Source organism: Podarcis tiliguerta, assembly GCF_965153285.1.
Source record: "Podarcis tiliguerta genome assembly, chromosome: 11".
NCBI lineage: Eukaryota > Metazoa > Chordata > Lepidosauria > Squamata > Lacertidae > Podarcis > Podarcis tiliguerta.
In genome coordinates this window covers 30403614-30421659 of record NC_139544.1, presented here as the reverse complement: position 1 = coordinate 30421659, position 18046 = coordinate 30403614, and the positions used below count along the sequence as shown (strand labels likewise).

Here is an 18046-nt window from a genome sequence, read left to right as displayed (position 1 = left end):
GATAGAGCCAGGAACATCTCTCTTAATAACATAAGCACAGTGGCGGAGAGCAGGTGGGGGCAGGGCTGGCATGCATAAAGGGGCGTGGCAATGGCGCCCAGCGTGGGCAGGGGAGCAGCCGTGATGGCACCCCCTCGGGGTTGTGCTGCCAGGGGTGGTGCGCTCCCCCCGCACTCCTCTTCCTCTGCCAGTGCATAAGCAGAGTGCTGCTGGATCAGACCCAAAGTCCATCTAGTCTGGCATTCTGTTTCCACAGTGGCCAGCCAGATGCCATGGGTCACCTGCAGTTCCAGGTGCAAAATGGATTTCAGAACACTGACCAGGCACACCTGAGTAAATGAGGGGCCAACTGCAGACTGGTGTGAAATGGTGGCTGTATTCTGCAGTAAGTTCACAACATAATGACAAAGCATTGGGGTGGATTTATTTTGTTTTATTAGTTGGTTGCGATGCTTGCCCAATGCAATCACATTACTGCTGCCAGAAGGCAATAATAGTGCAACAAACGCAGACAAAAATATACCAGAACATTTGTGGTATAAAAAATTGAGGGCAACGTGAGGTTGGTACTTATTTTGCCAATATGTGTTGACTCTGGCATCCATCGTGTTTGGAGATGCTGTATTTGCGAAAGCTTTTTGAGCTGGTTGCATTTTTGATCGTATCCTTGCAGCTAGTGTTTACATTTTGGCTGCAACCCTACACTCACTTACCTGCCAGCTAAGCCCCACTGAACTCAAGTGAGCTTATCTTCCAGGGGACATGTACAGGGTTGCAATGACATTCACAGTATTCTGTGCAACATCCCAGTGACCAGGGCATATCTAAAAGCTACTAAAGCACTATCTGGAGGCAAATAATCACATTCTGTACAGCATGTAGCACACTGTCAGAGCTAAAGGAATGTGGAATGCTACTAATAAAGTTAGGTTGCCTACCAGTGGCACATGTGTATGTGTGTGCGCGTGTTTGCTTAGATTGGCATTGCCAAGGCACAAAGGGGAACTAGGTGTACATAGCATTGATGTTTATGAGTTTTGGGTGCCTCGTGTTATTTTAGGATCGGCTCAGAGTCTCACTACTACTTGCTTCATACTGCGTCTGTTTGGTATAAGCTTATTTGGGCATATTGCCTTCTTTTTCTTTTTCTTTTTTTTCATTTTGCAAATCATTCCTTTAAGTTATGTTATTTTGAAAACATGCCCAGAATTCTTCCGGCCTAGAGACCCATAAATTATAAATAGCTATTACCTTCATTTGTATTTAGTTTGAAATGCTAGCAGAAATGTATAATAAATTGATACCCGGCCAACGTGTGACCAAAAGCAGCAAAATGAGTAGTGTAATGCTAACAAGATATAATCTAGCTAAGAGGCCCAATGCTTAAAGCTGGCCAAGTCTGACAATCACTGTCATGTTGAGCTTACAATTCCAAGAGGAAGCTTTTATACGGCATCTGTTGCTGCCAGGCACTTCCTGCCTATCACTTCACTTCACATATGTGGTAAAGGTGATGGACTTTCAAGGAGTAGGTGGCCAGGGGAGCATTTTGAATACCTGCTGCCTTGTTGAAAATATCTGATTTGTTTAATTTAGAAGAAGTCTTCTCTAGTTAGCTTAATGTTTGCCTTTGCCTTATGTCTCTCTCTCTCTCTCCCTCTGATTTTTAAGGCTTTTTTCCTGGCAGATTTTTGTGGTTACTTCCTATGTAAGGGCAGGTGTAGAATGCAATTCTATGAGATGCAGTTTGCAGAACACAAAGATCATTTATGGGACATTTTGTACATTAGTTTCTAAAAACTTATTTGAAGAGGGAGGCACTGAAAAATAAAGAATGCACCAGAGAAATACACAGAGACACAGACACAGACACATGTATCCATACTTACTAAACATGAAGATTACCCTTTCATTTCATAACTGGAAATGGGAAGGGGTCATCAGCTTCCATGAAGAGGGTTACGGCAACTATAGTAACCCTCAAGGAGTCAAAAGCCCATTAACTTGGCAAAAAGCCCTTCTGCAGCTAGAGTGTTAGGGACAATTACCACCTATCTCCTCCTCCATGGGAATGTTGCAACACATAGCTAGTACAGGGCTTGCAGCATCTAAGCTTTAGATTCTAAGATGTTTGCATGGCGCTGGTGGTGAGCCCTACAGCACTGTGTAACAGGAGAATGCAACTACTCACCTTTATTTGGGAATAAGTGAGAGACTTGCTCCAGGAGAGTTGCTCGCACCGGCTTTGTTCCTCCTCAGGCTTTTTAGGTCAGCACAGGATGGTAGCTTAGCCAAGGTTTGGCTACAGGCATGAGTAAGAAGGAGAGACCTTAACCACAATCCCGTGCTTGGACAACACACTAAACCAAACCTTGATTAGCTGCTGCTCTGTGCTTACCTAGAAAGTCCCAGGAGGAGCATAGCATCCACAGCCTCCTCCTCAGGAGCTAGAAAGTTTGCACTAAGCTATGGTTTAGCTTAGCATGATGTGAAAATTGTTATGTACTGAAGTTCTCACCCTGGGCCAGCAGGGGGATACTGTAGATAGTTCAGGTCCACATATGCAAATAAGGGATCAAAAGTGACGTTCAGTGATTGGATAGTTATAGAAAATGGTTACTGTTGCGTTCTAGTGGAGCTCTATATAAGCAGGCTGGCTGAACCCTTCAGTTCAGTTCTGTTCCAGCTTACAAATAAAGAGCTGCTTTGGAGAAATCGCTGCATCGTCTGCTATGTCTACCCACTATTCAACAAAAATGATGGCATTGCCATCTCCACTGCCAGACATCTAGTGGGCCAAATGTCAGACAAAGTAGTAGCAACTCCTCGTGGTAAATTATGGTAAATTTATGGTAAATTGAGGACTGCCATTTTAAAATGTACACTAGTGCAAAAGGGAGGCAGGAGGCAGTCAGATAATATTCTGTTCAACATGACAAATATGAGAACAGTTAGATAAAACATGTTCAATTAGATAAAAGGTTGGTCATAGTGCAAATTGTAGTATTACTTTAGAGTAGTAGAAATTGATATAGTCTCAGTTCCCTGAACTGTGTGAGTTGGTACAAATGACTTTAATGGGATCAGGATAGCCTCTGTAGAGCCAATAACACATTTGCAATGGGAACATGCACAATACATTTACAAAATGTGTTATTCATTTGATATGTTGAGTTTCCCCCTGAGATTTAATACTAATATTCTGTTATTAAGAAAATTATAGGCCAGATAATAGTCAGAGTTAAAAACCCATTTCAATACTTGATATATACTTCTTAACCTATTGCCCAAATTTGAAAAGGATTATGCCTCATTTTAATGTGTGTGCCCCTTTGAAAACAAAGCAACCTAATATTTTAAATTTTATAGGTTAATCGCCAGTTGTTTTTTCTCTTCGTTGAGTGTTAAGATGAAGAATGTAACTATAGGATTGTTTTAAAACATGATGGCTTAAGGTCAAAGAGTTCTTATTCTTTCCTTTCAATCACAAGTTTCTTGTTTCAAAGAAAGTTGCCAAACCCGTGGCTTTATTTATAGCTTAGCAACACTACTAAATAGGAAGTCCACTCTCATTTTGTTGGCAGTTGTGATGGTCACATGGCATAAGCTACCCAACTGGAGAAAAGTTTTGAACAAATGTACTCTAGCAAACCTGAGATAACCTTGGTTTTAGTTAAAAATACCACTACTGGTATTTAATTGCTTGGGATAATAAAAAAAGTAGTCACTATTTCCAGGCTCTATTTATGTCTTGGGTAGGTTCCCAAGGTAAAGTTGTGGATGATTTCACGATTATTATACCAAACGTTCCAAACCAACAAAATAGCAGTCTTTTGAAAACATGGGTATATCTAACCTAAGTAGGTCTCCCCCCCCCCCGTTTCCCATCTTCGCATTATGGTGTAATTTGTTAAAGTAATGCAGGAACTGATGCCCTTATGTTAGCAATCAAAAGTTGCTTCTTTTTATAATTACAGTAGTAAAACTCAAAAACAACTACATTCTTCTTCCTTTGTTGCAAACTGGCTATTTTTAGGTGCAACAGGAAAAATGCAAATGCATGAACTTCTAATTTGACAAAGACTGGATACCCTGGCAAATTGATCCATAAGATCACCCTATCAGCTTCTAAGATGGCAATGGCGACGTACACATGGGCCTCTGTTCCTCAAGAAAAAATGGTCAACAAAGAACTTTTGATATTTAAGAGGGAGAGGGGACTCTCCAAAATAGAACCATTGTTGAATGATGCCACTGTGGCAGACGTTTCAACCTCGTAATGACCTCTCCTCTTCCTTTCTGCCCTACAGCAAATGACTCTTCTTACTGCTCCAAATTTAAGACATGAAGAATGCACATCTGCAATAAGGTCTAAACACAAAAGGAACCAGGATTCTGGGCACAATCACACTTTTTATCTGTTCATACAAACACTACTCTTCCACAGGAAGGAGCCATCAGGACTTTTTTTTTTTTTAAATCAAATTCTCCAGTCAACAATATATTTTACACTTTTAAAATAGAATTTCTCTCATTTTCTAGTTGTCAAGAGAAGTCTCTCCCACCAACTGTCTTTCAAGTCAACTAAACTAGTGATATTTAAACCAACTCTGTATGCAGTGAAATCTCCATTTCAATTCATGAAAGTTACCCTCTCCCAAAGACCAAAAAATTATTCTTGTCACTTTCCTATGAGCAAGGAGGTGGGGGGGGGGGAGACTGCTATGCTTTAACAAACCAGTAGAGGACACTCATTAGTAGGTCAATCAAGTTCCATTCCTATCTTATTACTCTGCAGTTTTAAAGTTTCTCTAACATAAAAGGTCAAGAATCCTAGTACATGCTTCAGACAGATATCACCAACATGAAACAGAACTTGGTTAACAGAATCAAGAAAAGTGGGGGAAACTAACAATGAAGATTATCGTGCTTTCTACACTCTCTATACTTAAGTGACTGTAGAAACAAACTTGTTTAAAAAACAGCACACACACAAGGCAGTAAAAAGCATAAAATCAACAATAAATTGCATTCATAAAAAGCATCACAAATTCTGCAGCCACAAACTGCATAATGTTGATGCGATGTCAAAATTTCTATGCTATTTCAGAGGTTTTAATGCTGCCATATCCAATGAGACATCACCAGCCTCCATGGCTTTTAAAAGCTGAAACACAGGAGCGATTAGTGCAGAATCTAAGTATTCACTTGGATAAAATGTTGAGTTGTTAGGTAACTCAAACTTGCATTCTTTGGACCCAGTTTCACGAGTCACCTTTTAATCAGTGGTGTAAGAACAATCATGATTTCTGCTCTAACGTAGCATGAGAACAATGGAGTAGGCCCAAGAACCATTCCTGAATCACCCCCCTTTTCTTTCCCACCACACACTGGTATGTGACAGCTTCAGTGAGGGATTTGTGAAAGGGTCCTCTGATTACCGTAGGTGACGCCTGATGGGAACTCTTGGTAACGAGAGTCTCCGTGACAGTACATTAGAAGTCTTTAAAAACAACAGCAACAGGAAGTCTTTAAATGCACGGAAATTGGGAAGTTTAATATCGAGAAGGCTCTTGGGAGTAGGATTTTCAGAAGTATCCAGGGTTAACCTAATTCTGCTCCTAATGAAATTATATAGAGTTATTTTAAGACCGGCTTCATGCTAGCTCTCTGTTGTGGAGTCTGAAACCATTTTAAAAGGGGACATAAAACACTCCTCTGTTTACCTGCACTGGTGCCTGCACCGGTTGTGAGGTCCCCACCCATCAGGCCACCTAGGAGAAGACAAATAAAATAGTCAAATGGAGAGAGGAGCTGAAAGAAACCACAAAGGTCAAACAGAAATTACAGCCTGCTCCTCAAAGCAATGCAAACCCTAGCAGAGTTCCTACCACCAGGGTACTTATAAAGATCAGGCTGCTTGAGCCATGCTGACTTCTATCTACATACGTGTAAGCAGATCCATTTTGTCTCGAACTGCACAGACATTCTGTCAATAATAATAGTAATAATACTCTGAGCAAGTGATAGTTTATATTTCATATTTGCTTAAACTTTAGCATCATCTTGACAGCAAGAGTAAAATGGAGTTTGTTGCTTCTGTTGCCTGATGATAAACCCATTTACTTGAGAATAAGTGCTATTTTGTTACAGAAAAGGGTGCTGTTAAAAATAATGGCAAAAACAGGTGCCCAAATTAGTATTTTTACTTTCAAAATAACATGTGCATCCATAACTGTGTTTAGGTCTGGGCAGCCACCCCCGATAACTCCAAAATATTTTATTTTATTTTATTACAATAAGAAGCAAGGCTCAGCAGGCCCACAGCAGCCCTGGTGCCAATGTGAGGCTGGTTCGCTGCTGCTTCATAATCTACATGCCACTCACAACTTTTCCAGTCTAGCAAATTAACACTCAGGTGGTGCAAATGCAGTGAAAATGTCAAGCAACCACCAATTATACATATGAGATGGCTCTTTACAATGCCATGGCATACCTAAGGTGATGTCTTCAGCCTTTGAACCCTGAGCACCCACAAGAGTACAAGGGACAACCTGTTGCAGGTCTGCTCAGTGCTAGGAAACCTCCCTGCCCAGTGACTATAGAAAATCCCAGCTTCAATCCTTCATAGAGTTACATAATCTTAGAGCTGGAAGGGACACAAGGGTCATCTAGTCCAACACCCTGAAATGCAAGACATTTCAATATTTTGTTCTGCCTTTTTTAAAAGCATATCAGGTACCAGGGATGGGAAAGGCTTTGGCCTGAAACCTTGGAGAACTGCTGCCTATCAAATTGACAGTGCTGAGTTAGATGGGCAGCTTCCTTTGCTCATGTTTCCCAGTCCCACAAAATGCACAGTTATGACACTTTAGGATGCCAGCTGCACATTAGGGTTAGGATCCAAACAGCTCTTTAGGGGACTCAAGTGTTTTGCATGTGTACTGTGAATTCGCATTACACCCCCTAATGGCATAATCAGACTCCTGCATGACCGGAGTGCATGATATCAGGAACAACAGGGAGCAAATCCTGTGTTGTCGAAGTCTTACAAAGACATACTGGAAGTACTTCCCTTAACACCTTTCCAACAAATGGTGGTGTATTTTTGCATGACATTCTTGGTATTTTCGCAAGCATCAATGGCTTGTTTTTTCTACTACCTTCCTTACGGTGGAGACCTTGCTTGACTTTTCTGAGGTCAACACGCTTAAGGCTGACTCTGCTTCAATCAGACAGAGTGAAGGATCCTAATCCTTATTTATCCTACTTACAAGTGATCCTACACCTGGGTGGATGGCAACGTCTTGCTTGTACAGTGAGACAAACAAGCCAGGAGTTCAAACAATACATCACCATCAGTGAGATTCTAATGACCTGACACATTATCACAAAGGCTGCTTTTAGCCTCTTAACTGTGGAGTCAAATGACCTATTTTGCCAGCAAGGATTAACCTCTCCCGCTACTTCCAACTCATTTCCCAGTTTTTTCTTCTATGAAAGAAGATGTGTAGCTTTTTAATGACACGACGACAAATGGGCCTAGATTCAGAGCCTACTTTTTGAAACAGTCTTTAACAGGACAACAGTAGGGTAAAAAAGATTTATTGTCAGAAGCCTATAGACACTTTCTAAAGAGAACCATTTTACTTCATGTTCGTGAACAAGTTACCACATGAATATTCATTCGTTTAGTTGGGTGTTACACAAACATTCCCAGTAGCTTGAGTCCATTAATTCTCTTCATATTAAAAACATTGTCTTCTTTATATTAATTATCTTTAATTTCACAAAGGATTTAGCTCTTTTTAGAATTTAACTTTACTTCTTTTTAAATGAAAATTCTGGGAAATGATCTCAGTACTGTCTATACCAGGGTTTCCTAAACTTGGGTCTCCAGCTGTTTTTGGACTACAGTTCCCATCATCTCTGACCACTGGTTCTGCTAGCAAGGGATGATGGGAGTTGTAGTCCACAAACAACTGAAGACCCAAGTTTAGGAAACCCTGGTGCACTCCACCTGGCAGCAATTCTTCAGGATTTCAGACACGAGTCTCTCTTCGTCCAACCTGGAGATGGCAGGGATTGAACCTGGGCTATTCCAAAAGCAAGCAGATACTCTACCACTAAGCTACAGCCCTTTTCCAAACTTAAAAGTGAAGAAATAGGATTGGGTAGTGCCTTACCTGTGTTTCCTGCACTCGGTGGCCGGTGTGTCACACCAGGAGACATGCTATTCCGCTGTAAGGAAGGGTGGGCCAGAGGCAACAGGTTGGGGTTACCCAATGAGCTTACAGGGTTGCTGTATACCAAGCTGTTGTGATTGGACACTGGGATAGAAACTGGCATCTCAAAGTTAGGTGGTGGAACAGCCTGTACAAGAGGAAGGGGGGAGGAGGAGGAAACAAAAGACAAGAATAGTAAGGAGGCACAACAGTCTCAGAGAACACTTATGCTACTTTTAGTGCAAATATGTTGTAACCACTGGTTAAAAGAACACAGAAAAGAGTCAGGAACATGAAATGTCACTACCAGCAAGCTTTTAACCTCTGAGGCAGCAATCCTGTACGACTAACTCATGAGCATGTTCCGTTGAACACAGTGGGACTTACTCTGAGTAAATCCGCACAGCATTGAACTTTGAGAAAAGCCTTTTTAAAATGCTTAATGGATCGTGAATTAATATTTATTTTCTCCCCAAACACCCATCTCCTATTTCTACATTTCCTTTGTATTGAAAGACTGGAGAGGTCTTTCCTCTCACAGTTCTGTTTAAAAGAAAACCCTGTTTCATTAAGTTTCAATTTTTAGCTTTCTTCCATTCACTGAAATTGTAATTGCTTACTTGCGGCATCTTAATATGGTGTCATAGAAGAATGTAGATCAAAGACACTTGATTACGATGACTTCACTTTACAGAGAAATATTAGAAGGGTGAGGAATGCAAAAGGGAAGCTTTTTGCTTCGGTCTCAAGAATCTTAGAAGCTTGGGATTATGATCAGCTTTGTGAAAGGGACAAGTATATTGTATTCTTTCTTCTTCTTTTTGCAAAATTTACTCACTTTGCTTGATCTCCATGAATGTATCAGGACAAGTACAGATTTTAAAAAACAAAGTAACACTCATGGAGACAATGGGTTGTATCCAACTAAATTCTAGGTCCACTGAAATTACTGGCCTCAATTTAGTCATGTTCATTAATTTCAGTGGGTCTAGAACTAACATTGCCTGCAACCCATATATGTGAAAAAAACAACACATTGGCTGGCTCCTAAGCTCCCATGAGTGGACCTCTGCTCACAGAAAGCTGTTTTTGGAGGAAGAGGTGGAGAGGAGGCAGTATTTTTTGTCTGTTCTCCCCACCCCACAAATATGATCCAAAGGGTTGGACTATCTTTGACAGTGGAGGTAGTGGTGGCTGCTGTAGCGGAAAAGAAAAATGACAAAAATCAACTTCCCCATCCTACCCGCGGAGGCATCTATTGGACCAAAACTCTTCAGTGAATAGGATAGAGGTGAATTCTTCCTCTGGGAAGAATTGAATCTGTGATGTCACAGAGCTGAAAGTGTTTGACCCTGGAGAAATTTGTTCATTTAAAAAGAACATAGTGGTGAGTCCAGAGCTGTAATACAGGGCTAGGAATACACTTTCCCCCTGCAAGAAAGGATAATGATACTGAAACTATTTTAAGGGATTATTGCAAGGATGATGACGATTATCATGGTTTTGTTATGGATTCTCCACAAAACCTACAAAGGTAGGCACTAGGTCCCATTCCTGCTCTCATTTATTGGGGAAATATACCAAGTCAGAAATGACAATCTATGCTAGAGCTTGAAGTACACTCAGCACTTACTGTTTATTTTAAGTTATGTTTTCCCAGTGGAGTTCTACCATAGCTTTAAAATATACTGTTTTTTTTAATATGTACAAAGCATTTCATGCTTAATGCAGAAGTTGAAAATTATTAGTAATAATAAATCACATCCAAAGATAGAACCAGCATAAAACAACAACAACAACAACTTCAGTTGGGATTGGTATGTGCAGACTTTCAAGTTATAACGAAATCTTTGTCAGGTTGAATGGAAATACATTAAAAGTGTCAAAACAGCATTACTTTATAAGCTGGTTCATATGCTTTGTTTTTGAGCATTCCACAGCAATAACTATGGAAGGCACAATATGGCCTGTACTATGGAAGTTGCATGATTAGACCGACCTGTATCAAGCCTAGCTGTTGTCATTTCATTGGGTCTAAAGCAGCCTTTTCCAAAATTTGGCAATTTTGATGGTATTTTTCAATTTATATGGAAACTACTTGGAAGCAGTGTGACCAACACTGCTGCAACTGATGCATGGCTGCTGTGTAGAGCAACTTTCACAGGTACATACTGAATAAGGCCCATGATGAGCAATATATGTTTACTCAGTCTCAGTTCAATTTTGAAATTTTAATTCTTAAAAGATGTGCTGAAAAGACAAATACTTACCTAGATTTAATCTATACTGATGCCTTTTTTTTTTTTAAAAAAAAAAAAAGTGTGACTACTTTTTCTCCCTCGTTTTCTCCTGTTTATTTTAGGAGTGAAATTGGCTTTACCAGCTGGTAAGCCTGCTCCATTCAGCTGGTATAGTCCATTTCTCCTTTCTATTTACTTTGGTATGACTTGGGGAAAAGGAAAATGGAATGGAAGGGGTCTACCCCTCCTCCTCCCCCCACAACATCCAGAACTTCACCCCTCCCTTATTGCAGTCATAGAGTTATCAGGCAGTAAGAAAGAAGTTATTCCTCTTGTCCTTCATAAGGTATAATCATTTTGCAAGTTGAATATACATCTGCTTGTGAAAAAAGGAACTTTTGGAGATGAAACTCTCCAGGGAACATTCCCTATCAGTGGAATCTAAGATACCAAAGCCCACAGAGCAGTAGCTGTAAAAAACAATGCACATCACTTACTGGTAATGTTATTATCATTGAGGAAAACAGTTTCTCTCAGAAACTGTTTCCATGTGCATTCATAGGAAGCAACCTAATAAACTTAACTCTGTCTTAGCCAGGAGCTACCAAAACAGCAGAGGTCAATAGGGGGATATAGATAGTTGACCCCTAGGTTTGGGTAGCCAACCTGGGTGTTCTCCAGATGGTGCTGAATTATACCCCCAATCAGACTTGTTAAATACAAGTCATTATTAATATTACTACTAGTAGCATTACAATACCAGTCTGGAGAATTGCAATAGCTCTTTAGGGAGCTGATGGTGATTTGAAAGGCGATTCTTGTGTTCTCTGTTATCAAACAAATTTTGCAGGGTTTTTTTTAAGAAACAATACCAAATCTTGCAAGACCCATTTCACAGAGATGGAAGTGGGGCGATCCTTGACTCTCGGGCTGCTTTCGACACACTAAAAAAACTAACTCTTGTGCCTCTAACCTCAAAAGGGCAGTTCAAAAAATTGCAATTCACTTGCGCTTCCTCTGCTGCTGCCCTTTTAGAATGTCTGAAGCCAATCTAAAAATAGGGAGAGTCATTGCTGTGTCGCAAAACCCTGGCATGAAATTTCTTCTAACCCAAAATGAAAAATAAAAATCTCTTCTGCTTCCACACTTAACCTGTCTCATGAGGGTCGGGGAGAAGAGCCTGTTTTTCAACACATACACCGCAGCAATGGAAGACGCATGAGTTATGATGAAGGCTTAGTTTCTTAGGAAACGTATGTACCATGTAATTTAAAATATCATACAATTATGTATCCAAGTATAGAAACACAATGGATGAAATTCACCCTTTACAGCTCAAAGCCCAAATGCTGGGATGATGCGACAGGAACTTCTTGGAATTTGTGAGCTGCGAATAGAGTCTAACCCCTCTTCACTTAAAAACAAAAATAAAAAGGGCAAATAGGCTGAAATTGCAACCCAAGTCAACAGCTCTTCTCTTACACAACAGAGCGAAGATTTCAGTCTTTCTGGGTGATTCATTTGCAATCAAAGAGCAACCTCAAATTCAAAAAAGCCTAGAAGTGAGTTGCCTGTGTGTAGTTTATTGCTGCTCAAAGCCTCCAATAGCAACTTCTTGTTTTTATTTATTTCATTTCTATCCCGCCTTTCTTCCATGAGCAAACTCAAGGTTGCATGCATTGGGTTCCCAGGAAACCATCTCCCATCCAGGCACTGAAGGCTCACACCTGATTAGCTTCCACAAAGGCGCTGCCTTTGTGTCTTTGGGCCTTGGGATTTTACAGTTTGCCATTACATAGTAGAAACTAGAGATTTTGGATAGTAAATAGTACACAATACAAAGCAGTCTCAGATCATCACTGCTCCCCTAAAATCAAGACCATACACACGAAATGGCAAGCTGTTTTTTTAAAAATAATTATTTTGAATTTCAAACCTGCCAAGACTCAAACAGGCTCATGTAAGTGTCTACAAAATGAACCTATGTCAAAGTGGATGTAATAATTCCATTTCCAAGCCGCTTTAGTGAACAGGCTAGTGTGAAGCCATTTGACCTGGCAGGGTGCTAAGAGATCCTTTCCTTTCTGTAGGATCAGCAGGGTTTGTGTAGTCTTTCATCATGGTCACGTATCAAAGTGAATTTGAGGGGAATGATTGGTTTACCATGCATGTAGGGAAAACGTACAACTGTGTTCCTTTGCAACTCCAGTTTATTTCAGCTGGGCTTGCTTACGCTTAAGACAAAGGTGGATTGTTCCCTACAGCTTTTAAATGTTCAAGCTCTATGCTAGGGCAGAGTGAAGTGGCAAGAATTGGGAGGATATAAAAAGCATTTCTGGATATGGCTAGGGAATGATACACACAGGTAAAATAAGCTTATAGAAAAGGAGGCAGACAGACTACTGGAAAAGGTGTGGATGACCTAGTCATTACGTTACAATAAGGAGAAAAGAAGCTTGTCCATGAATACCCGTCACTCTAAAAGCCGGGCTTGCAGTACATTTCTATTTATGGATAATACATATGCAAACAAGTTATCATAAAATAACACCAATTTGCCTAAGAAGCATAGAGTAAAGCAGCTGGTTCTCAACTGCACTTCATTTGAACAAGCAGTTTTGTATCTGTCTTGAGGCCAGTTAAGTCAATGGAAAACTCTTGTTTCAATGATCTTGTGCTATATGAAAACATATGTAGAACCTCAGAAACCCTTCGGGCCAATCTTGGGTTGCCTGCCATGAACATCCTTTTAATTGTTCCCATAATACTTTCTTTTTCATTACAATGGGGCTTGTGCAGAGAGTTTCCCAGTGGAATGTGTCCGTTATGCTATGCTATCTGTCTTCTTTGCCAGAATTACCAGTGACTGCTGCCATGTTCAGTTTGCATCCATCTCAAAAATCACAGAACAGATCAAATACAAATTTGTAAGGGGATCTATTTGGTATTTCCGAACCACTCAAACACTGGCAATTTGGAAAAAGAGAACCTGAAATGCTTTGCAGTCATTGACTCCAATGTAGTGCAGTGCTGAAATGGTCTTGCTTTCTAATTTCAACCTGTCACGACCTTAAAAATATATTATGGTAAAGTGACCTTCATAGCTGCATTTCCTTATAAGCTTTCAGAATCTTTTGCAGCCCAAATAAATGTATAATTGCTATCAGATGTTTTGGCTGATGTGCACATGAATCCTTTCTAGACTATCAAAATAGCATTTCATAACCCCTATTCCCTGGGAAATACATTTCTGGCCTTGTTTTTCTTTCCTTATAAGCCCAGAAAAATGGCTAAACAGGTATCATATTTCCCCCCTACAAATCATTTCTGAGTCCTGATTACCTTGTTAATTTCCTTTTTCATTGTTGAAACCTGTCAGGCCAAACTGAGTGATGAACTCAGGCCCTGTCTGCAATACTGATGATGGTGACAGAGGCAGAGTGCATAGGACTGATGCAGCTTGGAAAGACCTGGTGCTCCTGTGATCAGATGGACACCTCAATTCATGACTGCACCCTTATGTATTTTGGAAGCTGCCCTAAACTGAGTCATATCACTGGTCTATCTATTGTCTACTCTGACTACAGGCAGTTCTCCAGTATATCAGGCACAGATGCTAGCATAGCTACATGATCAAACATGGGAACTTTCACAAGCAAAGGATAGGCCCTCCCTGCAATGGTGAAGGCCATTGCAAGTGCAGATGGTAAAGTGCATGTGAAACACAACTGAACTACTGCTAACATACACTTAACCTTAGGATCTAGGTACAGTATTTCAGTCTCCAATTGCATTTTGTACTAAGGCATGGACACTGATCTTGTCAAGCATGTACTGTTTTTTTAATTCTTGGAAGCAGATACTCAATCCTTTCCTTCTTCCTGCTTCTGAATAGTTTAACAGGCTGTAAGAGACTCCTCTACACGTTATGAGAGTGTCATGGATTTTCAGCTTGGGCATCCGTTCTAGAGTACAGAATGTAAATTGAGAACCAGCCCTTAGAGCTGCCTGATGTGAACCTGCTACTTTAGATACACAGCCACTTCTCTAAGAGATAAATCATTTTCTGTGATGATGTCTCTTGTGTAAAGGCCTTCTTCTCTAGCCTCATGCAGAGAATAAAAATGGACACATCAATACCAGCATTTTAAAAAGTCCTCTGTTGCATTTTCTTCAAAGAGGTTATGGCAATGTAGGTGGTTGTTCCATCCCTGTTCCTTTACTCCAGACAAAGGCTAAAAGATGGTGTCTGGTCCAAGGTTAGCCAGTGAGCTTGCTGGCTGAGTAATGATTTGAACTTCAATCTCCCTGCTCCTCACCTTATTCTTTAACCACTCCACCACACTGGATCATTTTAGGTATGTTGCAGGCAGACCACAGAGGTAACATTGACTGCAATCTCATGAACATCAGAAGATGTGGGTGTGTCCACAAATGTGAAAACACAATGTGGAGATATTAAAACACACACTCTTTTTTTAAAAATAAAAACAAACAAACTGATGCCCAATGCTGCCCTTTCAAAGGTTTGCTCTAAATGTGGGTTCTGTCAGAAAAGGGGCATGCCTTATTCAGCCCAACTTGCAACTTCTCTCTCAGATGGCTGCAATGTGTGGCCACCCCAGAAAAAAGGGAACTATTGTAAAAGCTAACACAATAAAAAGTGGTCCACTGCATATAAAAAGGAATGTTGGAGATGGCCCTTGGCGAGATCACACAGGAGATCATACAGGCTTAGGACTGAGACACTCAGACAATGTCAGCATGGTAACTGGTGTGCAAACTAGGAACTGTGGCATTCACATACCCGCTGTCTTGAGCACACAGATTGTGCAGATTGTCTTCACTGTAAAAAAGCCCTGTTGCGCTCTTGAAATGGCCTGGCCTAAGGCCAGCCCACATATCATTGTGTGCACTGCAAGCATTTGGCTGTCACAAAACAACTTCAGCTCTGGATATGAGCAAGCATGCAGGGCAGTTACTGTACTGGAGATAGTTGTGTTGATTTGGGCTGACCCCAATGCCTTTCATTATGAAATTTTAAAGCTAGTTTGCGCTCCACATTTTCATTTCAACTGCCAGCCATAAACTATGGGACATATGCATTTTGAAACACACGAAGCCCCTTCACACACTGCTGAAAAGAAACACATTTACTCCTCTTCTTGTTAAAGCTTAGGGTATGGGAAATTCAGTCTATTTCTGGTTCATGTCTCTTTCCTTTGTGTTCATCCATAAATCAGTTCTGCTCAATTTCTGCATTAATCTATATTTTAAAAAATGTACAAAATAATCATATTTAAATATGTATTTTTGAATTCAACCCCCCACAAACCACATGCATGTTTTATTGTTTTATCTTTTGTAAATTGCTTTGAGGTTTTTTGGGTTGTTGTTTCTTTGCAATCAAGTGATGTATACATTTTATGAAATAAATAATAATAAATACATACGTAAGTGTATTTTTCTCTCAAAATACACATTTCTAAATGTATTCTAGCCTAAGATATGGATTTGTAAACATTATTTTTAAAAGACAAGTGATTTCAAACTCCAGAGATGTATGATATCTTCAGGTTAGCTACATTCTGATCCAGAACATTATTAGTCTGATCAGGTCAGTTCACATTGGAATTTGCAAGTCCTGTTCACATTCTCCAACAAAGAAAAAAATGGACACCTGCGCACACAACTGCTTTGTTCATGGTGACCACTTTTCTCCATTGCCTGAAGCACAGAACTGCATAACTTCAGCTCCTGCTCATAGCAAACTGAAGGACAGTAGCTCAGTGATACAGCATCAGCTCTGAATGCAGAATGTCCCAGGTTCAATAGCTGGTCTCTCTTGGGAGGGCTGCAAATGTCTCTTGCCTAAAACTCTGGAGAGTCAGGGCAGATGGACTGTTGCTCTGATTCAATGCAAGGCAGATTCTTATGCTCCAAATGGAGACAGATGAGATGCTAGTCACAAACACCAGCCCTGCAGAGGGTGGAATGGCCATGCGCAGTTTCCCTGAACTCTAGACAAGCAGAACAGATTTTTTCAACAGCAGTAGGAAAGGCCACTGGCAGTGTTGGATGAGGCTGCTCAGTATTTAACACCGATGCAATACTTTATTGGCCCAGAGGAAGGGCAGAAGAAGAGATCGGGAATAATTTGAGTGAACGCAATCTTGACAAGGAAGAATATCACAGCTACTGGGAGACAAACTGGCCCTGTCCATCAGCCAAAGATGGAACAGCTGGAGGAAACATGCTTTCCCCCTTCCTGCCAGAAAGAACACTCTGCTCCAAGGGCCAGTTTCAGAAGCAAGAGGGGGGGGAACACTTTGCCAAGGGAACAAGTGTCATGAACAGCTATTCAAGCAAGAACACCAGCAAGGGAAGACCAGCCTGGCCCAAACAAGATAGAAGTTGATGTAGTTCACTGCTTTATTTTGTCCCAGAATAAGTGACCACCTCCTCTGCCTTTCCCCTCCTCTCTTCTTCCCTTGTCCGTCTTTCTAGTTATCTGAAAAAGGGGGCTAAAAACATGTACTAACTAAGCAATAAGCAAATAAACAAGCTTTTTACCACATCTACCCTGGAGGTGGTGCTAGATGCTTCAATTGAGTCCATTCACAAAAATATGCCACCATGTATAATTCAGATTAGAAAAGTATGCTGCCAGACATGGATTTCTGATTTTTTAAATAAAAAAGTAAATTTGATACTGCTGTTCTTGCTGCTGTTGTTTCTGTTATTCTCGATGTGCTCCTCCCCACTTTTTAAAGTAAAGAGATTGAACTTTTTGGAAGACTACTGTCTTTTACACGGAAAAGTCAATAGACTTGGACCCTGGACTCTGAAATTGCTGAGATGCAACACAGGCAAGACCAGGGGTACATTTTCAACTCCGAGAAACTGTTTTAATCACCTCAGGTGCACAGTAATCTGACCCCACAAATGCCCCCCCCACTGCAATTAGCCTTTTTAAAAAGCCTTCTATTGGCCAAATGTGGCTCGTTCAGCAAAGGGAAGGACAGGGGGAAAAGACCCTGGGGCATTAGGGAAAGTCTCTGAGGGCACATAGCAACCTATGTGGCTTGACATAACTTGGAAGGGCTGTGATAATAATTCCAGCATTAAAGGGTGGAATTCAAGGAAATCAAGCTTCTCCCACTATTACCTTACCTCCCACTGTTAGCAGTGACTAGCAGCAGATTCACAGCAAACAAAATAAACACTTCTTTACATTTCACGGACTGAATGGAATTCCCTTGCATTAAATGTGGGCAATGCTATTAGGTCAGATAGCTTTAAAAGGTGAGTGAACAAGTCCATGATGGCTCTACAGAACTTCATGCGCAGAGACAGTGTGAGAGGAAGCCACAGTAGAGAATTATTGCCCTCAGTGCAGGAAATGTCTGGTTGGCCTCAATGGAAAACAGGATGTTAAGCTTACAGTAGATGGACCTTTGGTCTGCTCCAATATGACTCCGCATTGCAAGAGGAGATGTACCTGCTGAAATTCTACCCACCCACAAAGGGCACAGGACCTCAGTTCTTTCTTAAATCTGGATACCTTGTTGGAATTCTATT

The 18046-nt window shown here is 40.7% G+C and overlaps 1 protein-coding gene across 27 annotated transcripts in view; it reads right to left on the bottom strand.

Annotated features, from left to right (window-relative positions):
• Positions 1 to 18046, bottom strand: part of MEF2C (myocyte enhancer factor 2C) — a 170394-nt gene that overhangs the window by 26312 nt on the left and 126036 nt on the right. For all 27 annotated transcript variants that reach the window (XM_083404121.1, XM_083404126.1, XM_083404118.1 and 24 more), the window contains 2 exons: positions 8187 to 8373; positions 5727 to 5774 (listed from right to left, as the gene is read on the bottom strand). In XM_083404121.1, coding sequence (XP_083260247.1) covers positions 5727 to 5774; positions 8187 to 8373 — 235 coding nt within the window. The remainder of the gene's footprint in view (positions 1 to 5726; positions 5775 to 8186; positions 8374 to 18046) is intronic.